The 23,210-nt window shown below is 44.4% G+C and overlaps 1 protein-coding gene across 3 annotated transcripts in view; it reads right to left on the reverse strand.

Annotated features, from left to right (window-relative positions):
- The window catches only part of LOC119173728 (uncharacterized), a 137,470-nt gene that overhangs the window by 47,856 nt on the left and 66,404 nt on the right, over positions 1 to 23,210 (reverse strand). For 2 of the 3 annotated variants that reach the window (XM_075895926.1, XM_075895929.1), the window contains exons 3-8: positions 17,984 to 18,070; positions 16,619 to 16,711; positions 15,213 to 15,311; positions 13,454 to 13,546; positions 7,280 to 7,369; positions 5,394 to 5,495 (exon numbers count right to left, since the gene is read on the reverse strand). In XM_075895926.1, the coding sequence (XP_075752041.1) occupies positions 5,394 to 5,495; positions 7,280 to 7,369; positions 13,454 to 13,546; positions 15,213 to 15,311; positions 16,619 to 16,711; positions 17,984 to 18,070 (564 nt within the window). The remainder of the gene's footprint in view (positions 1 to 5,393; positions 5,496 to 7,279; positions 7,370 to 13,453; positions 13,547 to 15,212; positions 15,312 to 16,618; positions 16,712 to 17,983; positions 18,071 to 23,210) is intronic. The other variant, XM_075895927.1, reaches the window with a different exon arrangement.

Raw genomic sequence — 23,210 nt, forward strand, 5'->3', positions numbered from 1 at the left:
ATATATAAATTTCTAGGTAAATTCACTGGCAACTGCAGTGCGTTAAAGAGAAACAAAATTCAACTATAAGGTCGACGTTTATTATTGAAATAGCGGTCCAGAAACCTTGTAGTGTTACTTTTGTGCCAGAGAAGAGCCTATTTTGAAATAAAAATCTTGTTTTAGTGGTTGGCATTGGGTTAGTGCACTTCAAGTTACCTGCCTCAATAAGCGAACCGACCAGACCGCCTCACTGCAGAAAGGGAAGTGTGCCGTGCACGGCGCGTTCCAATGGAGGCGAGGGGGCCCCCACAGTGATGAAACAGGTTGAGTACAGCCTGAGGGCGCTAATGGTGCATTCAGACGACGGAACGAATCCGGATTTGTCGTGGTCGCGGACGGCTAATTCGTGGATGATCCACCTGCAGGCGCATCCACATGACGGACGGTGTCCTTGGAGAAAACAGCCGGATTATCCTCGACAGCAGATTCGGTGCTCACCTGCGCCTGCTGGCAGCAGACTGTTTTGAGAGTATTCAACATGGTGCCCGCAAGAAGCGACGCTTGGCTGCGATGTCTGTCGCGTTGTGACAAATGAACGAGGAGTGTTATTCTTTCAGGAGAAAAGAGAGTTGCTGGCAAAATGTTCTTTCAACTACATCGTTTCCCACTTGTAGAACTTCTGAACGCGTCTCCCATCCATTTTTAGAAGTGGCACATCGACAGTTGCAGAACTTAGAATATTTCACCACCATAACGGCTAAAAGTCTCGCGTGTCAAACGACGGCGGCGACATTTCCCGAACCACCAAAAGCGATTTCTGTGAATTTGATCACCTGAGAACAAAGCCCCCGGAAATTAAGTAAACCATGCTCAAGCGTAGATGATGCCGACCAGTTATGCAGCTGTCCGTGAGCCATGGAGGACATGCCGCGAGCAGATAAAAAGTGTACTGGTTGCCAGAAACCCCGACCTAATCCGCTGAAGTATCGGCTTTCTCCCGACAGAATCCCGATGTGAGAAACAGGTTGAGGTCATCCATCCGCGAGCTGTGTGAACGAGTCGCGGACGAGGGGAATCGCTGATGTGAGGTCACGTGACGCGCCGTCCGTCCCGCCACATTTGGATTCGGTCCGTCGTCTGAATGCACCATAAGGGACGCTGCGAGCCAGAGGAGCACGTTTGTCAACACATGTTCATTGGTTTGGCTGTTAGAGCGTGACCAGTTTCTCGTTGCCGGTATTTCTCGCATTGAATAACTATGCTCCTCGCCAGATAGTGCTGTTTGTGAGTGATGAAATTACGGTGGAGTTTGCGCTTGTCTACTGGAATAAAAAAATGACTGGAAGATGGCGGGACAAGCGAGACGGCTTTTGCTTTGTGGATATTCTAACAGCCGCTACCACTCGTGTAAAAAGGCGCACTCCTTATTTCGGGTGTCGTTGAAGCTGACCCCCGAGAAGAATGATCGCGGAACATCAAGAGAGGTGATCGAGTCCTCGACAAGAGCAGCGCTGTTTATGAGCGACACTTCAAAGCATCGTTCATACAGCAAACTTTCAAGATGACTATCGACGGTAAGGTTATTGAGATCCCCAGACACCTGCCACTAAAAGATGCCATTCTTAGAATTTTCCCTGATGCTCCCAAGTACCTTATCATATCGCTGCGGAAAAAAAAAAACAGAAGGATCGCATCTTTAGCGATCAGATTCTCCCCAAACCGAAGCGAAGACATGAGAGCAACACATTGTCAGATGTTGAGTCGAACGACATTGATCAAGGCAGTTCAGTCGATGATGTTCCGGAACAGGAATGCCAGAGAATGTCGAATGATGTTGGCCGAGACGGTGCCGCTGATAAAGCTTTTGACCAAAAATTTCAAGAGCTGTCATTTTAAAACCTCACTATTCCGAATGAGTGGTTGGAAATTTTCCTGCCGTATGTTGGGAACTCATTTCTTTATGCCGAGTTGGAAGCCGAAGCTGTTGATCATAACAAGGTAGCATTGAAAAAGTCATTCAGATTAAAAAGCAAGCTGCTGAAATTGCTGCAACCGCCGAAGTTCTCGTTAGGTTAGGTTAGGTTAGGTTAGGTTAGGTTAGGTTAGGTTAGAGGCGCCAAGAGGAACTCGTAGCACAAGAGGCAGAGTTGATGATAAACAAAGTGAGCAAATTTACGTTGTGTCCCGGTGTGGGAATGGAGCTTTTAGCTGATAAATGCTCGTAGTTTAAGAGGGTGCTCTCTTCGAAGAACTGCACGCTTGTAGTAAATGACTTCAGGGCTTGTGTTCCCTGCAAATATCAGAGAAAGCTGATACTCAACCAGCTTTCCAGAAGACGAAGACGAGAAGATGTTTACGAAACAAAGTTCTGGCAATATACGACGTAACCTTCGAAAACTAAAGCCAAGTTTAGCAGCGCAAAAATTAGCTTGAGTCGAATGAAAGCAAAAATGAGCAGTTATTTGAAGAAACAGTAGTTGAAAGAATTAGAGGCCTTCGATTGATGCTTCTAGACCGTTTAGTATGCAAAGCAATACAAAAGATACAAAACACACTGGACCGAACACATACACTTTTAATAGATATTTAAGCTCCATAAGTTAATACATTGCAATTCAGCCAATGTTATTTGAAAGTACATCATTACTATATAAAATATAGTAACTTCAAAATGAAACAAGTTCGGCTGGTGTAAACGACCTCACCGAATTGTAGTTGGATGTATTTGTGTACGCCCGTTATAGCGAGAGAACAGCTAGTGCCTATGCGGAAAGGCTGAATTTCACCATTATGGGCCGTTCCACGTGCTTCTCACACAGCCGCAATGCACTTGCTGGGACCCCTACCGCACGCAAGCGGGGCACAAATAAGCCATTTGGTGACGCTGTGGAGGGTAAAAGAGTGTCGCCCATTGGCTTATTTGTCCCCCGCTTGCGTGCGATAGGGGTCCCAGCATGTGGGTTGCGGCTGTGCGGAAAGTGCGTGAAACAGCCCCAAGTGGCATTTATCACATAAAAAGCCATGATGGTTGGAACTTGGAACGACACACAAATCGGCCACACAGCCCGCTCACTGAGCTATCACGGCAGCGAGTGTAGCGCTCCTTTAGTCAGCCGGGCCCTTTAGCGGCTTGCGGAGCGGTCAACGCTAGAAGGACCCTCTTTCCAGCGCCGCGTGGCACACTTCCTCTTCTAGTACACTGTAGCCTCACACCACTGTTGCCAAGCACAACGTTGCCCGGCTTTACTGCGCTAGTAGCAGCAGACCAAAAGCAGCGGGAGCCACAGCAGCAACAACGGCTATTTATCAATTTCCCACCATTGGCTTCGAGATTACAAACGTTTTTTGAATCAACTGCACCCCGCTAGATGGCACCACCTGTCTAGTGTAATTACGCGAAAATTGAATTTTAGAATCACTCATGCCTTTTCCCATAGTAACGTTCAGCGGTTCTTTTTTCCATGAATCAAACAGAAACGAACAGGCAGAATTTTATTGTGTCTCTTGATGCACGGAACGTTTTTATTCAGAGTAGCTACGCTGATTAATAGTGATTAATTGTAGGCAGTCCGTCTGATGTCATTCGAATTATTTTGAGAATGTGAGAATGTCCTACTGTGGCGCACTTGTGCATTTACCTCAATTTCTCGGTAAGCAGGGCACTGTTGCTCATAATATTGTCGTTTTAGATGTTGGCATACATTGAGCTTTCCCTCTGACGTAAATTGTTATTTGAGTTTAGTGTCCCTTTAAGCAGCGTATGCACATGAACGGAGAACATGATGACAACAGCCTTTCCTCGACGATATTTATACTTGACATGTGGTTCAATACAAGAAGGGAAAACGGTGTGTAAGGGGAGGGGAAGTTACAGGTAGTTGCTAGTTCCTCACGCCGTCAAAATATTTATTCACGTAATCCTTGCACTCGCATAACTCTCACACCCCCCACATCGCCCAACAAAAATATGATTTCTTTTTTTTTCCTCGAGTAATTATCGCACCCCAAAAATTGCTGCAATAATGTCGTCAGCTCGTTCCAGCCACTGATGATGATAACACATGCCATCTCCTAAGCATAGAGCATACTATTATTGCACCGAGATTTAATCCAATCCAATCCAAGCCAAAGTGGCAAGTGGACGCTGTGGTGTGTTTTGTACGTTGTGTTCATAATGTCGTTACGTTATGGCGCAGTACAAAAACTACCCGGCTTCTTTCAAGTCGAAAGTGAATGATCATGCACTAAACAACTTCAAGAGGGACGCCGGTAGGTTCTTCGGAGTCGACGAGTTTTGTGTTTGCTACTGGTGACAGCAGCTGAAAGCCACCAAGATGCGTTGGGCCTTTCCTGTGCTTAAGACTGGTATTGATGATAAACTTTACTTCGTCAGAAGGCAACTGCAGACAATTCTGTTAAATGGCCATGATTCCAATAGCGATGTCCTACACTTACCTTTTGCGGCCTCCTGTTGAGCAACGAACGCAACCGCTACACCAGTAATGCCTGCAAGCTTTGCGTACGGTATTCTAATTCTCAACTATTTGCTTGCGCCTTTTGCGTCTCAAATAAATCTTGCCTTGTGTTGAAACTGCGCTTTTATTGTTCAGGTAAGCTTTAATTAGTACTTCTCAAAGGTTGCTGTTAGCTGCTGGTGTGAGAATCTTGATTTGCTGCCACTTCGTTTTCTTTTTCGGTCTGTACATTTCCGCGTAATTCTTACACGCCCCCACTTTGCATCGGTATTTTGCCAAAAAAAAGGCAAGGATTATGCAAGTAAATACAATATCTCGGAAGGTGGCAGGTTCGGTCCCAGTCGGTGAGAAGTTGTCTTTCCGTCCTCTTAAATTTCTTCACACCTATATCAAAATTATAATAATAATACACTTAAAATGTCCCCTATACACCTTACGGCCTCATCATCCACTGGTTTCCATTAATATAGTGTCATACAGAGAAATGAGCCTTTAAGTTCCCCCCCTTTTTTTTTACACAGGTCTACAGAGATATGCACCAAAAAGCACGTGAAGTTTCTAGAGTATTCTACTATAATTGCACTAAGAGAAAAAATTTGCAGCCCATTCACAAAGCAAATGCTGATGATAGAGCGAAGCCAGGTCGTAAGGTCTATAATGTCTACAGTGAAGTAGCCGACTAGTATAAAGGGCAGACAGATGGATGAACGGACACACAAAAAGATTCACGGGCGAACAGATGAATAGATGAATGAAAGCAGTACGGTCCATTTTTTTTTAACTGTATTGTATGTGCACTGTGATTGCTCCATGTACAGTATGAACGGACGACCGCCAGGAACCTATGACGATGGTTACAACGAACATTACCCAAGCCTTGTACTTCGCTCATAAAAAAGTACAGACACGTGTACAAAAGAAGAATGGTTCGCTTACCTTCTGCACACTGCCGCTGCTCTTCGTCCTGGCCCCCTGATGGAACGGTAGATTGGCCCTGCAGCTGCATCACTGATGAGCACTCAGCAGGTGGCCGGCATTCTTCAAAGGAAAATTGGTGATGTACTATTATAATCATAGTTTTCTCATACGTTCAGGCACACAAGACAAAGAATTTCTCTCTGCTTTAGGAGAAACCATTTCATTGACCTTTACGGCACATAAAACGCGCTAACAACATGCACTGTGCAGCTCGATCGAACATATAGTCACAGGTGTATACCTTGGGTGAAGGTAACTGCTCGTGCGGCTTGAGAGGGCCAAGTGTCCCTATTGCATTACCCCCTTTCCCCCGACGATGCGCATGCATGCACCTGGTGCAGTTGTAGATAGAGTTTTCACTGGTTTCTGGCCGACTTCCCGACCTTGACCACTGCAAATTCACGGACTGTTCCACCGCTCACCCCTATGAAGCAAATTCGCATATGGCGACGCGCTGTACTGGGCCTAAAGGCAAGCAATCAAAATTAAATGACAACTGCTCCCATTAATTACGTTGAATGTTGGTGAGAACCTTGAGAAACAAAATAACATGGTGGTGTTTCTCGTTTCACTGTTTAGGCTTGCAGCGCACAGCCGGCATATATAATGAATTTCCGACCTTCCAGTGATTCTTCGTAAACTTTACAAAGTGCCGAAGTGCAAGCCATGCACATCGCTCTCGAGACGTCCTCACCACTCCAACCGCCAGCTGGACGGCCTGCAACACTAATCAGCGAACAACGCGGGAGCTGCGAATGCAATTGCCATCTTTCGCGTGACACAGAAAAAAGGTTCGCTTCCTCTTTTAACATACACTCACATAGACAAGCACGCACATAAATACACAGGCACACATGCACACTCGCATGTAGAGCCGACCATTTTTTTAGCCAGAACACACGAGCATCCCGACGACCACGACCGCCCTATCGCGACCGCCCTATCGCGACCGCCCATCACGACCGCCCTATCGATAAGCACCGTTTAACGCAGCAGAGAGGCAAAATTAACGAGATTTTGTGCATGCGTGCCATGAACAGTCCTGTGCAGCTGTTTTCTGCTGGGCTGTTCTGGAAACTAGGCATCAAGACGGCCGCAACAGGCGCTTACAGACTCAGGGGAGCGCTAGTGTGACTTGGGTGTGGGGTAAGTACTGGTGTGGTTTGAGGCGGGAGTGGAGGAGGGGGAGCGCTAGAGTGACTTGGGTGTGGGTAAGTGCTGGTGTGGTTTGGGAGTGGTACAGAGGAGGGTGAGCATACTGTGGTGGCTTGGGGGGGGGGGGGGAGGACAGTGGCGAAGGAACAGCACTAGTGTGACTTGGGTATGGGGTAAGTACTGGTGTGGTTTGTGGGGAAAATGGAGGTGGGAGAGCGCTAGTGTGATTTGGGTGTGGAGTAAGTACTGGTGTGGTTTGAGGGTGCAATGGAGGTGGGGGAGCGGTAGTGTTACTTGGGTGTGGGGTAAGTACTGGTACGTGTGGTTTGGGGCGGGAATGGAGGAGGAGGAGCGCTAGTGTGACTTGGGTGTCGAGTAAGTGCCGGTTGGATTTGGGGAGGGGTAGCTGCCTTTCCTGGCACCCCTGTGCGACACTCATGATGACCACGTTAGAACCATCTGCGCAGCAACGTCAGCCTTTGTGCTCCCATGCAATAAAATAGAAAGGTAGTGTTCTGCTCTCATCCAAGCAAAAGCTGGTACATATCAAGCAGTTGAGTCTGCTATTGAACTCATTGTTGAACCCCAACAACAAAGAAGAAGACAAATGTTTTTCAGATCACAATACCTGACATTCTGTATCAAAATAATGAATAATGTGTGATTAACACTGTAAGGATAAAGCTTGCCTGACTCCCAGTCCTCCTCTTCGTGGTACGTCGCCACTGTCGAGTCCTCTGCTTGCTCTAATGCTTCACAGTCACTCTCGAGTGGGCTTTCTGCAAAAAAAACAATGCACGATAAACAGGTTCAACCTTGTTAAACAAAAGCGTCACTATGACACAGAAATAAAGTTCTGTCGACATGACAAACAGCAAAGATGATAAGTTGTACAACAAGTCGAAGGGATACGAGATATTCGAAAATTAACTCGTCGGCTGATGTGGAATTACCGCCTGGTTCAGCGAAGTAAGCGAAAGTGTACTAGGCTGCTAGTGCACAGACCAATCGGCATCTTGTTCCATGGTGATGCGACTTTAATGTTGCAGTTTGAATCGTGATGACTGAAGTAAAGAGCGTGAAAATGTCTCCCAGATAGGAGGAAAGCGTCCATTTCAGCGTGGGTGCATGTGACCCGAGCAGAGACGTCAAATGAGACGTCACACAAATCCTGTAAAACTTGTATCAAAGGAATGGCTTTGTTTGGCATTGCATTACTATCATTATTTTGCCAGTGTTGCAATAGGCCCGTGTCACTGAGAAGGGTCAGCAACCTACACTGTGCCGCTTCGCTGTTCTCAATGTTTCACCAGCATCCCTACTGGCAGAGCCAGGTTCAACAGTGACATGCCACCCTGCCAGTGACGTCACATGTGAGGTTTATGATCGAGTCACGTGACCCCATTGAGCTGCTGAGGTGCAGATGAAGGAAGGAAGTAGAAATTCAAGAGCTTGTTTTTTTTTTTCTTTTTTAGACACATGTAATATTAAAATAATTACCAGAAAATGATGGCAAATAAGGAAATAATAAGGGCATTCCTTGGCATCATTGTGTATTAATTCTCCTTAATATAGTGTCTTACAATGAGCTGCAGATGGGCATTCCTGAACAGGACTGGATAAATGGATGGATGCGAAACTTTATGTGAAGTCCTGAGGTGCACGACTCAATGCGCAGCGGGCCAATCCCGCATAGGGACAGTGGGGCAAGCCCAAACGCCGCATCGTGGGCCCTCTGGACAGCCCACAGTTGACCCCGACATCGGGGCTCTTGATAGTGGGTAGCCACTTTTCATTGGATTGGTCCATGCCCCACAACGAGAGGCAACACCAGAGCATGAAGTATGGGCTAGCGAATTCGTTGCAGTGCCTGCAAGAGCTATTAGGATAAATGTCTGCATAAATTTTATGCTATGAAGCCGGGCTTAGATATGAACCCATCTGCAGTAGTAGCCTGAGAGTCAAAGCATGCGCTTGGTTTAACTTCAGGAAGGGGGAAGTCTGTCCTGCGAGGATAAAAGCAATGTGTGATTTCATCGGTTGATCTCTGTCCTCCATAACTGCGGGCCGGCGGGAGAGTTCTCCATGGTCGCGGAAAGTGAGACTTCGCGCCTTGGAGTGGACCAGCTCGTCCAGGTTTGTGGGGCCTCCCCTGATGGATCCCGCGTGGGCGGAGAACCCTGTGGGAGTGGGAGTGGGAATGCTTTTGCCCTCCAGTATGTGAAAGGCTTCCTTACATAAGGCTCCAACGCTGAAAGCCTAGATGGCTGCCCTGGAGTCGCTGAATATATGTTCATGTTTGTCATCCAGAAGCACCAAGGCGATGGCCACTTGCTCGGTTGCACACGGCGACGAGCATCGTACTGTAACGGCGTGAATAGTCGAACCCCTGTATCGATACTGCTGCAAAACTATTGCTGTAGCCATATTGGGCCGCGTCGAGGAAGCAGGTTCTGCCAGAAAGTTCTGTCACCCAACGTAGAAGCATCACCGCCCTGGCCTTCCTTCTTTCCACATTGCGCTGGAGATGCATATTGCGCAGCACGGGGGATATGATCACATTGAATTTTTGCTCTTTCGGAAGGCCTTGGTAGAAGTTTTATACTTTGGTGGGCAGGATGCCCAGCTCTATGAGGAGTTGCCTGCCCGCCCCGATGCCAGAGTCTGGCAATCTGCGCCCTTTCTTGTGCTCCTGCGATCTCTTCTAGAGTATTATGAATACCCAACTGCTGGAGTTGGTCAGTGCGTGTGTAAATTTATAGACCAAGCGCACCCTTGATACCCCTTTTTATCATGGCATTTAGCCTGTCTCGCTCGGCCCTCTACCAGACGTGCATAACCGCTACATACGTGACATGGCACAACAAGAAAGCGTGCACGAGTCTTATCAGCTTCTCTTCACTCAGGCCTTGCCTTCTGTTAGCTGCCCGCTTGATGAGACCGATGACGCTATCCGTCCTTTTCCACAATTTGTGCATGGTTAAACAATTTGTGCCCGCTGCTTCAAAGGTCATTCCCAAGATTCGAATAAATGGCGCTTAGGGAATCAGATCTTCCCACTTGGCATAGAGATTACAGTAGACTCTCAATAAACAGAACCTGAAGGGACCAGTAAAGTGTGTTCCATTTAACAGGAGTTCCGTTTACTGAGAGATGAACAGGGGCACACAATGCAAGAATTAAACCAATCTTGTTAGAAGCATTTGCTCCATTTAAGCAGCAGTTCCGTTGAACAGATTTCTGTTTACTGAGAGTCCACTGTAATGTCAACTTCGGTGGGGGCTTTCCAATTATGTGGCTTGGGTCCCTTTTTAGTTGGACTGCAAAGAAGAAGCTGTGATTTGATGGAGAACACCGAAGTACCATGTCTTCTAGAAGGCGCTCTGTAGTATCGACAGCATCCTCGTGAGCAACTTCAATTTGTCTTTCACTGCCTCACATGCACCAAACAGTGATGTTGTCCACGTATATCGTGTAACTGATGCCCCACATCATCTGCTCAAGAAAGTCCTGATAAAAGCATGGAAAGACAAACATAGGTGAAGTTTGGAGATGGTGCCGAGAATTAACTCCTGACGAATGTTATCAAAAGCTTTCTCCAGGTCCAGACCGAGGATGGCTCTCGTGTACCAAGTGCAGATGTTCAGTACTTGGATATTGATAGGCATCATGGAATGCACAATTCTTTTTTTTTTCTTCAAATTATCAAAAGTGAATTAAGTCTAGGCCCTTTTACAAGTGCACAACTGGCGTCAGCTGTCACAATACTTTATGCATATTTTATTCGCATACGGCTATGTCACCTCAGGCAAGAAAAGCAACAGTAAATAGGTGCGCTTAGAATAATGTTACACCGGGGTGACGAGATTCCGACGAGGCCGGATCGATGCGATTAGGATGCACGCAACATTTAAAACAGCGCATTTGTGCGAAGACTTACGATTCGTGTGCATTGGAATGTGGAACGAAAAGCACAGCGGTTAATTCCGCAGACTACATTTGGACATGCTGCCTTTCACATCTCACCGCGGTACAATTAGGGAAAAAATAAATCTGTTCCGATAGCACTTTGACTTGGGCGAGTTGGTACATACTTGGATAGGCTTCAGCACAAATTAGAAGAAGAAAAAAAAGACACACAGAACACAGACGAGCGCTGTCTGTGGAACAAAAACGCCTCATTGCCGGACACCTACAGAAGCATCTTTATGTGTTGGTGAGCGAAGATCCTTTTTTAGTTAGGAGTGCATCGGGTGTTGTCAAGGGTTTAGGAAGTTTGCCTCCTGGTGTGTACACAGGTTTTTCCATTGATATTGAGGAACTTTATTATTCTGTTTTGCATCAGGAGTTACTAAGTGCTATAAGAGAAAAGATATCAGCCTTGGGGGAGTCAGAATTCCAGAACGCAGCAGGAATACGTAGTGATGACTTCTAAGACCTGTTAGAATTCTACCTGAAGTCCACAGCCATAAAATTTAAAGAAAACTTCTTTATTCAGAAGCGTGGCATTTGCATTGGGTTGTCAGTTGCTCCTGTTCTTTGCGACATTTTCCTGTCAATCATTGTAATGCGCATTCATTCCCACACTCAGGACTCACGCGTAGTAAAAGTCTATAGATACACAGAAGACTTCCTCGTAATTCTAAAAGATGTATGCAGCAAAGGGATTGAAGATGCTGTGAAGAACATAGTTGTTATGTTCACAAAATATGACGCTCGTCTTAATTTCACATGGGAGCTGCCTGAACGGAACAGGCTACAATTTCTGGACTTGAGCCTGCAGTTCAGTCCAGAAAAATCTGCTGGAAGTTCAGTCCAAGGTCAAACAAAGACCTATTTCCCTTTGAAAGCACTCATTCAAAACTCGTCAAGAGAGGAATAATGATGAACTGTCTCCAGTCTGTGCTAACAAAATCCTGTGAGCATTGCATGAATGAAAGTTTCAAAGATCAAGTACCATGTTTGAACAGTGCTGGGTACCCATCGTTCCCGAGTTCTGAGGTTTTCGAGTCGTTTTGTCAAAAGTCTAAGTGGTCTGACGGGGAAAAGGAACGAGATAATCGAAAGAGGAAGGAAGGTACAAGTGATTTCCTACATACACAAAATTTCACACAATATTAAGAGGGTTGCGTCGAAGCACGATATTCAGGTTGTTTTCTCAGCTCCGTGCAAGTTGTCGAAACTGTGCAGCATGACTAATCGTCAAGCTTCACCCAAATGCTCAACTCGGCACAAAAACAAGTTTGCAGAATGTGTAGCAAATGAGATTTATAACCTTCCCCTAAGCTGAGGCCACTATTGCATAGGGCAGACGGGTAGATGTTTTAATGAACGTGCAAAAGAGCACCACTTGATTGAACACAATAACACTGGTAGCCACCTAGCCGAGCACTGCAAGCGTTGCGGCTGCAGACCAAATTTCAACGGCACCAAGTTTTTAAAAAGAGCCAAAGATAGGACTGAACATGAATTGGTTGAAACGTATTTCATTAAAGAAGGTGGTGATCAATGTGTAAACATGCGGTCTGTTACCCTAACGAATGCCGAGACTGACTTTATAGATGGGTTTTCTTTGACTAGTTTCGCCCTTGCAAGCTTTTTCCTTTTGTTTATGGTTTTTTTATTCCACTTGACACTTGTTTTCTTTGACCCAAGTTACACAAATTAGTTGGTTTTTGACAAAGAATGGCTTGACACCCCAGAACCGGTTGTTTTTTTTTTTTTTTTTTACGTTGTTCCTTCTCTGGGTATATCTTTATTGCCTATGTATGCTTTTCGTTATGTACAGCGCGGGTTCGCCGGAGCGCAAGACGGTTGGTGGTTTTAGAAATTGACGCCGATATCTGTTCTCTAAGTTGTTATGTATTGTTTCATCCTCACGTGCTTTTAGTGTTTTTAACTTCGTACTTTTATTTTCAGTTTTTTTAGACACTTACTTTATTTATCACCACGACAAGTTAAACATTTCACACCCTGCATCAGGTCTGCTTTTATGATTGATATAAAAAAAATCAGCGCTTGTCTGTGTTCTGTGTGTCTTCTTTGTCTTCGTCCAATTCGCACTGAATCCTATGCGAATAGGCAAAAAAGAGCTGTTGACATTCGTAACGTATATGGTAACAAAACCAGACTATAACCATTTCAGCGGCGGTGGCTTTGTTTGTGTACGCAACTTGTTTATGCTAGTAAAGTCAATCTGTGGCCAAAAGAGAGCGAGATTGTATTGCTCACTAGACTAACTGAACCTTCCCCATAGCCAACATGTCTTGATTGAATCTGTGACCTCTGTATGACAGTGAGCGATCACTTTAGTGAATGTGCACTACGATGTTCAGTGGGTAGTTCAACGTGCTGTTTTCCATGACGTTGATATTACATTTTGTTTTTTCAAAATGAACGCGACCAAAATCTAATTTTGCACACATTTGCAGTTCGTGATTTCATTCTTTTTATGTCAAAGAGAAGTACGATTTACTTCTGAATATTGGACCATTGATTAAATGCTAGTTACAATTACTTAAACTCACAAGAAGCCACACACTACTTCACTTTCTTTGCTAGAACGCAACATTAGGTGCCTTGGAAATATATCATGTAATTTAGACACATTCCTAGACAGTGCATCATACTTTGCCCCCGAAGGGGGTAAAACCAACCACCATTTTGCATGATCTGGAACGCATATATATTTTAAAAAAAAGCAAAAGAAGTACTATAGATAGATTACTACATGTCAATTAGATTAGATACACGAAACACAATGCTGTCATTCACTAACAAGCAGCAAAGTGGCGAACGAATTTCGTACTCATCCAACAAGCAAAGTGATACATTAACAAGTTAAAAAAAGAAGGACCTCTTACCTCCTTCTTCCTCCTGTGTTTCCTCCTCTTCTGTCAGAACGATGGCTTCGTCGCTTTGATTTTCGCTCGTAGAATCAGTCGGCGATACACACGCTAAAGAAAAAAGGAAGGGCTGATTAGTAACGAAATAAGAAAATAAATAAATTTAATAAAAGCAATCCACGTCAGTTCAACGCGTCTCTTCACTAATGATGCGCAGCGAACCGTCTCACTCTGCCGTGGTGAGGCGTACGCACTTTCAACCTTCAATGCTGCGAACAACGCGGCAAGAACAGCCATGCAGAACAGATGGAATTTGGTGCGATGCGCCAGTACTACGTAGTTTGTCAGCGCCAAACTCATTGAAAAGCGGTATTAAGTAGACCCACAGATGGGACCATAGCTATCTTGCAAGCGACTATGCCTTGCCTGAATGGTGAGCATTTATTAGAATCGAGCAAAGAGGAAAAATTAATGACCAATATTATTCATTACTTCCACTTCCACAATTTTCCGCACTCGCATATGAAATTGTGCACAAATCCAGAAGCATCACATGAAATTTTTTTACAGCTTGCTACAATTTCGCTGCACGCACTAGGAGCACCTCTGAAAGAGGCTTTTAAAAAATAACGCTCTTTCATAAGCAGGGGTGCACAGATCTGACGTAAGCATGCCACACAGCGACTTGCACGTGGACGAGCAACCAACAGCTAAATCGCCACCTCGTCACTTTATCGTCGTCACCCCGTAAACAAGGTCATTCAGTGAGCTTTTTCATAAACTCTTTCAACAGGGCTGCTTATACGAGTGTGCTCGATTTGTACAAAAAATCGCACCGCTCCTTAAAAGAAAGCGATTTTTCATTATTAGTAAAGGTGCAATCTCAATCCCAAGAACATCACTTTTACCGTGACACAACACTTCGTAAGCGAGATAACGCGTGAGAAGTAGCTACAGATAAAGACAACACCTTGCGTTTCCTACATCCACAATCATGACGTCAGAGATTTTGAAGGCATCTACTTGGTCCTACGTAGCTTCTAATCAATAAAAATGAAGTAAATTGTCACCTGTGAGTGCCATAGACCTAGCATACAAAGTTCCAGAAAATTTCATCAAGCCAATGCCGCAAAAATATGAAAGATACATTTTGAAATTTTCGATGTCATGTGCGAAAATTTCGGCGTGAAATTTAAAAAATTTTATTCTTAATTGTTGAGGCTAATAATAAAGTTATGAAAGTGAAACATACAGCATAAGAATTTTCAGTGTGGAGTTCGTCAACCTAAACCACATCACTGTTTCTCTTCAATGTTCCTTCAAGAAATCGGCTAAGATGACACGAAAACGAAAAGCATCTTCTCTTTCTTCTCAATCGATTGTATTGATGCCCCTCAACCCATCAAAAAATTTTCAACACCTCACGCGGTTTTTCGATGCCTCCAAGATCGGCCTGCGCTTGACCAAGCTGTGATGGCATCATAGTGTGATGTTAAGGTACATCATGGGGACACCAAAAACTTTGGTGGCATGTGGCACCGTGGCCATTAGATAACGATTTTTGCAGCCCTTGCGTTGCGGACGGTCAATTCTTCGCCTTTGATGAAGCACCTAAGGTTTTTCGCCTTATTAAGTTTCAGGAGACAAACCGAAATACATCAAGAACCATAGTCATTGACCGAGCACACAAGACCGCACGTGACCTCGCACAAAGCCTCCCATTTGTATCGCTAATGCTTCGCGTTGAGGTCCCCATGAAACATGAAAAAGAACTTGCCTTCATGCTGGTCTTCTTCTTTTTGGTGGCTTTCTGGCACCACTTTCATGGGGGAACTGCTTTGGCTTGGCAGAGTATGCACAGTCACCAGCCGGTCATCTGTAGAGGAAACCCAAAATGCACAGCACAGTTTTGTTTTTGTTTTTTGCTATCGGGTGAGTACGCTTCTCCGACAGATCTTAATCTCACTGGAGGAGCCCCGTCGCAAGACGTTGCTACAAAACTACGGCACATGCGCAGAGAGCTGTAATGTCTGCGCATTGTGTGCTGGACTATCCCGTTAAGTTACTAGTTCACTTCACACACAAACAGAAATGCAGACGCACATTACTGCACCTAACCACGATCCCTACAACATGCAGTCCCATGCTGCTACATCAGCTAACCTGTATATGAAAATGCTTGTTGTAGCCATCGTGATTATAGTGGCAGAAACGTGTAGGATGCAACACGTGTAGGTGCTCGTGCTCGTGTATCGTGGTTATTTTCACAAGTTTCGGTATTATAAAGAACGCAGCAGGAAAGATTTGCGGTCACAGTCACTACTATAGAATTTTCTAAAGACGCCCTATACAGCCAATTCTGCCCCTAAAGTCTATGGGCTACAGCCCACAGCAATTCAGCCAACGTATAAATCGTGGCTGGGGCACAGATTTGCCTAAAGTTCGTCTTCCTGTTCTGTTTCCCTCCGTGTGGCCGACATGCAGCCACTCTGTCACCAGAAGTAGTTCAGAAAATGTTAAGCACATCCACCGATCACATCGACCACTGATCAGCACCGCCTTGGCCTTTTAGGCTATTTCAAATGGGGTCACGAAGTTCACAACAATCCATTCTTTTATTAGAAATGAACGCCAAAGCATGTGTAATAAACGATGCCGCAAGCGCGTTAAAAGTCGCAAGCACGAAGGCTATAAGCAAATCCATGTACCAACCGCCATTCTCCTGGTGGCTTAATGATCGCAGGGCCAGAGTTCCCAAATGCGGCAGAGTCATATGACCAGAGCAAAAAATGCCACGTGTGAGGTCATAACAGCATCAGAATTTTAACAACCGGGAAATGCTATATGTGGCGCTGCATAAGCAAAGCTACTTGACGCGTGTCTGCGGATAGCCCATGTCATTGTGGGGATTAACCAACGCATTGCTGATTTGCGGCTCTCACTGCTTTGCGAGCGTCGCTGTATACAACCAGATCAAAGGTCAACGGAGACGTGTCCCTGCACCAGCGACGACATAGAAGACATTTCTGTTTAGGTCACATGACTCTACAAATGTGACGCTCTGTAGGCTATGCAAACACGTCTGCGATACCATACTGACCAATGTGCTAGTCAATGCTCTCGGCGTCAGACTATTAAAATATTCAACAGATGCAGACACATGTCGCTGGAACGGAGCCATACCTTCTTCCCAGTGTACTCTCTTCTGCTCCTTCTTCTTTGGGATCTTGTCGTCGCCTCCGCCCTCTGCGGTAGAGCCATCGGGCAAAGCGTATTCTGCAGAGATAAGAAGCCGACATCTTATTTCCACAGACAACTTTTCGACGAATAGATACTCATGATAAACGATAATGATTCGTTCTCGTAACGTTTTATCACAATTGATAATACATGAATGCTGTACAGGAATTAATGACAGTCATTACAGGTAACCTAAAATGTCCGAATATAACTCTGCAACTGATGAACTTATGACACATTCTACAGCTAAGTTCTAAACACTGTAAAAAGTGCTCGCGTGGCACGCTTTTAAACTTGGCACTAGTCAAAGTCGAGCACTTTGGAACATAATTCAGCACCTTCGTTCTTCGAGTGAGAGCCCCCTGAATCACACTGACATTCAACTGAATCCCGACTTCTTGGACCATCTAACTGCTCTGCAGAGCAGCTAGAACTTCGGCCATAGAGCATCAGTGCATGCACTCCTATTGCGAATGGGCTCCACATTGACATAAAGTGAGATGTAAAGTTATATCAACAAGAAAATAGAGTACACAGTCACGCACAATCATAATACGATGATGCTACAAACTGATCTAAAAAGTGTTCTTTTGCATGTGTGTGTGCGTGTGCATGCATGTGTGTATGTGTTGCTCCGGTTCGATTAATGAAGACACAATTGTATCTTGCACACCTATAGGGCGGGGGCCATACGATCGTTTTTCATGCAAAAATTACCAATACGAAATTGTGTTCTTGATGTGGAATTGTGTTACATCACTTGAGGAATCTGTTCCATTCTGCGATTTCTCGCTCGCATACGCGTTCAGATTAAGCTGAATCGAAACGGGTCATTGCATTGAGCGTGCGTTCTACACTTGCAGCACTTGTAGCGCAAGTGGCATTCTACTGCATGTCCTATAACAACAGACAATATGTATCGGTGTCTTGCATATGCTACTCCCTCGAAGAATTCGTGACAAGAGCCTCATTCAACCCGCCGTGGTAGAGTTGCTGCGCTGCGGATCTCGAAGAAGCGGGTTGGATTCATATTTCAACCTGCCGTGGTAGGTAGAGTTGCTGCGCTGCGGATTTCGAAGAAGTGGGTTGGATTCATATAGCCACAAGGCCGCGAATGGAATCCCCTTTTTTAGTAATAATCACAAAAACGTCGCAAGCTAAGAATGTTCGCAAGAGAATTTTCAACCAATCTCGATGTGGGACATGTCATTAGAGAAGCCGGCCGGCCAATGGGAGAACGCACTTGCAAATGCAAACTCATGAAAATTGATATGTTAAGAGTTAGAGAACACCAGATCAGTAACTTACCTTTCTCCCAATCCTCCCCTTGATAGTGTTCCGCCGGATTTTTGCCGCATTGTTCTGGCACCGAGCAAGCCCTCCTAAAAAAGACCCCTTCAAGAGTATTTCGAAACAAACCATGACATGACTGATGGTTTCCCGTAGTTGGAGTTGCTGACATTTATGTAGTGCACTTATATAACGTTTACAATGACAGTATGAAACGGAAAATTGGCATCCACCCAACTGTAGGGAAATCCGCATAGTATTGTCACGAGCTAAGGGGATGGCTAAGAATCACGACGACGAAGTGCTTAGCGGATATTTACAAACACTAATTCCTGGACGAATCCTCTAGAGTGGGTGCGTGCCATTGTTCTGATGGAAAAACAAACAAACAAATGCACTTAGACTGCAACAACATTGTGCGCTTTTGCGAGTGAAGGTGTACAGCAGAATATCACAGACAGGAGTCACTGTTTTCTGTCTAAAATAGTCGACAACCTAATGCAATCCTGTTCCATTACCTACCACAAGTTCACTAAAGTGTAGCGCTCTCTAACCAAAATAAGAATGTTTGACTGGCAAAAATATTTGTGTTTTTTTGTAAAAGATGCTAAACTTGCAGCATATTGTAAATTTTCACCAAAGCAAAAAAGGGGAAAAAATAAAGTAAAAATGAATGAACTATCATATTCATGAAATCGTAGCACCTTGAAACTAATGAAAAAAATTGTTTCATACTAATTATTCAAACCAGTAATATTGTATAAAGTATTTAGCAGGACACAGTTGTACTTGAATGGATGGATGGATGGATGCTATGAGCGTCCCCTTTATAACGGGGTGGTGACAAGTATGCCACCAGGCTCGACAAAAAAAAAAAAAAAAAAAAAACCTTTTTTTCTTTTTATGTTGGCCTAATGCCTCTACTTCGATAAATTCTATCTTAATGGAAAAAAAGGTAAATTTTCAGCTCAAGTTCTCTGCCATTTACGGCACACTGTCCATATTTTATTTTTCCAATATTTATTTTTGTCCTTTCTCTCTAATTTTCTGCCACCAATACTCTAACCGTCTCTTACTTATTTCAATCGCGGGTGTGTTCAGCTTTCCATTGTTGTCCCTAAAACCCAAGGCTTCCTGTAGGCTCGTGCCCAAACGTACACCTGGGTGGATATCTCCACATTCAATCAGAACATGCTCCGCCGTTTCCTTATCTTTCCCGCAGCATGTGCATTGTTCTTCTTCTTTACTGAATCTTGCTTTATAACTACGCGTTCTAAGGCAACCCGATCTCGCTTCAAACAGTAAAGCGCTTCCCCTTGAATTATCGTAAAATGCCTCCCTCCTTATTTCATTTTTGCCCTTTCGGTAGTTACTCAAAGCCGGTTTTTTCTCCATAGCTGCCATCCAGTAAATCCTCTCCGCCTCCCTGACTTTTCCCTTAACGCTCTTTGTTGACATACGGCTTACAATACCAGCCGTATACTTACTAGTGAGTCTTCTAGTTCTTTTTCTCCACTGTGTGTCCACGCTCTTCCTATACAAATAACGGAACACCTTCTCTGCCCATCTACTCTCCTTCATATTTCTTAGCCTTTCTTCGAACCTTATTTTGCTCTGCGCTTCCCTCGCCTCAAAACCTGCCCACCCCATATCGCCCTTTACAGCCTCGTTTGTCGTCTTCCCGTGAGCACCCAACGCGAGGCGTCCCACAGTCCTTTGATTTACATCCATTCCCGCTTGCACCTCTGCCCTCATGCACACCACTGAGTTCCCAAAAGTAAGCCCTGGAACCATTACACCCTTCCACAGACCTCGAAGCACCTCATACCTATTGTATCCCCACAACGCTCTGTGCTTCATTATTGCCGCATTCCTCTTTCCTTTTGCTGCCGAGGCTTTTTCCTGTACCTCCATGTATCTATCACTCTCATTTACCCATACTCCAAGGTACTTGTATTCACTTACCCTCGGTATTTCTTGGCCTTGTATGGACACCGTCTGATCACAGGGATCATTGAATACCATCAATCCACACTTCGTTACACTGAATCCTAGTCCAAGAGCTTCACCTTCCCTTCCGCATATATTCGCCAGCTGCTGTATATCATCTCGACTGTCCGCAAATAAGACGATATCGTCCGCATAAAATAAACCTGAAAGCTTCTGCTCAATCATCATGCCGCCCTGTTTGTGTGACAGATTAAAACCAATGTTGCTACCTTCTAGCGCTTTTTCCATACTCACCATGTACAGCATGAATAACAGCGGGGACAAAGGACATCCCTGTCTCAGACCCCTGCTAACCTCAACGTTCTCTTTGCTACGCATTCCTTCCCACTCTATGCAAACTGTATTTTCTCGGTATATCTCCCTCAAAAGCTGTATACAGTCGTCGCCCATGCCCATTCCTTTCAATATATCCCACAAAATTTCCTGATTAACGTTGTCGTATGCCCCAGTGATGTCTAGAAAAGCCACGTACAAGGGCCTATTCTCTATTTTGGATATTTCTATACACTGAGTGAGAACAAACAGGTTATCGTCTAACCGCCTGTCGACTCGAAATCCGTTCTGAAGTTCTCCCAAAATATCGTTATGTTCGGCCCATGTTTCTATTTTCATTTTTACTGCTTGCATCGCCATCCTGTATAGTACCGATGTAATGGTTAGTGGTCTATATGAGCGAATCTTGTCCTTTTCTCCCTTGCCTTTATAGATTAAGTTCATTCTACTTTGTCGCCAACTGTCCGGTATTTGTCCGTCCTTTAAGCTTTTTTCTACTGCTTTTAACAATGCTTCTTTAGTGTTATGTCCTAGTTCGTTAATGAGGCTAACGGGAATCCCATCTAAACCCGCGGCAGTGCGCTTTGGAATTTTTCCTTCGGCCTTTTTCCAGTTGAAATTATCAAGTACTAGCTCTTCCTCTGTTGCTTTCTCCGCCACACTTTTACTCAGCGGGGAGATCCCCTGGACGCTCTTTTGAAACGAATCGGCTGTTACCTTTTGGATGTAACCTAGCGCTTCGTACCCTTCCAAATGATTTCCTCCTTCATCTAGAATATGTTGTTGCGTTGTGACAGACTTCCTACCTAGCGCCTTTATGTGGCTCCAAAAAATCCTAGGCGCGGCCTCCTTTTTTTCGTGTATCTCTGTCATCCAGCGTTCACTTTCACCTTTAATTTTTGCCTCTACCAATTTCTGTACAAGGGATTTTTTCTCTAAATATATTTCCCATATTTTTTTGACTTCGTCCTGCGGCCGCTTCTCCTTTTTTGCCTTTCTATGCTCCCGTGAGGCTTCGCGTCGCTTCTCGATCGCCTCCCGGATTTCCTTGTTCCACCAACTTTTTGGCTTCCTTTTTCCTTTCCAGCAAACAGTTTTCTTCTCTTTCCCTATCTCCTTCGTCATTAGATGTAACAGCTCACTATACTCCCAGTCCTTGCCTGGTATTTCGCCTACTTCTTCCTCGACTCTTGCGGCTATATTTATTATTTGTTTGTCATTTAAATACGAGCTGCCAGACTTTGATTCCATGCTCATATTTTCAGTTTCGTATCCCATTTGTAATGTTATTCGTTTATGATCACTACCCAAGCTGTTAATGCCTTCCTCGTCTATCCTCATTTCTGTCAGTTTGTGGTAAATTCCTTCAGTCATGAGACAATAATCAATACTTGATTGCTTGTTTCCGACTTCCCATGTGGTCTGGCCGTCACATTTAGGCCCCGTGTTAACTATCTCCAGACTATGTTGCTCGCAAAGATCTAGTAATAACTTCCCATTGGTGTCTGAATATCCGTCAAGGTCATGTATGTGGGCATTCATGTCCCCTAGAAGGATGATTTCGGCCCCATTACCAAATTCCTTAATATCCGCACTCATGCAATCCACTATCTCCTGATTCTTTTCTCTGCAGTTATTCCCCGTCCACAAGTAGGCTACCCCTAGCCACGTTTCCTTTCCACCTACTGTGCCCCGAACCCAGAGGTGCTCTGAACACGTCTGTTTCACTCTAACCCATTTGGCTCCGCGGTGAATTAGCATTCCTACACCCCCACCTTTCCTTTCCGATATGGTCCTGTTACACCCTTCCCAAACATAATTTTTAATATGTGGTGGCTCTTCCAAGTCTCTAAGGTGTGCATAAAGTTTTTAAGCGCCCTCTAGGCAAGGCAATTTTTTTTTTTTGCAAATTATAATGTCTCAATAACTACTTTTCACATTTAAATATACCTGTATGATTTTTTTGAACATGATCGTCAAAGATGGCCAAAATTTACAAGGTACACTTTGATATGGAGTAAGCAATATATATATATATATATATATATATATATATTGCCACGTTCAATTTCCCAAGTTTTGTTATCGTCCTAAAACACTACACAATTCTCAGCGCAAACCGCGCCTGCATTTTTCGAGAAGCTTCCAGACAATAGTAGATCAGAAGTGTGGCAGCTTGGGCTAGTTGGTATGGCATGACGATAGTTATAGCGCGAGAACAAAACGACGACACAGAGACAAGAAGGACACGAAAGACACGAGCGCTCGTGTCTTTCGTGTCCTTCTTGTCTCTGTGTCGTCGTTTTGTTCTCGCGCTATAACTATCGTCATAGTAGATCATTTCGATAAGATCAAGCCTACCCTGCGAACTGTACAGACTATTCTGGAACCTACGCCACTGCCAGCGATAACGCTAGAACATTCGACGGCAAGAGTATAAATGCCGACGCGCTTCGCCGCTTGTCAGTAGTTGATCGACGGCCGACGCTCCGTTCACTGCTATCTGTGCAAGACTGCTACTGTAATCGAACTTTCCGTTTACCGGGTACAGGTTCGCCCGAATAAACAGTTATATCCCAACATAAAAACTCCTGTCTTCGGCCACGTCACGACACCGTGACAATATATATATATATATATATATATATATATATATATATATATATATATATATATATATATATATATATATATATATATATATATATATATATATATATAAGTGTGTGTGTGTGTGTTATAACCCAACGGGAACGTTGTCAACCATCTTCATGAAGACAAATTGGTTCATTGAAATTTGAAATATTACTTTCAGAGAGAGAGAGAGTGTGTGTGTGTGTGTGTGCGCGCGTGCGTGCGCACACACTGAGATAATTACACACGTAAACAAAACAGGCAAGAACACTACATTTCAGACAAAAACACGACACTATCGCCTAAGCATCACTCGTCTTCTTCGACT

This window comes from Rhipicephalus microplus, chromosome 5 (assembly GCF_043290135.1).
Source record: "Rhipicephalus microplus isolate Deutch F79 chromosome 5, USDA_Rmic, whole genome shotgun sequence".
NCBI lineage: Eukaryota > Metazoa > Arthropoda > Arachnida > Ixodida > Ixodidae > Rhipicephalus > Rhipicephalus microplus.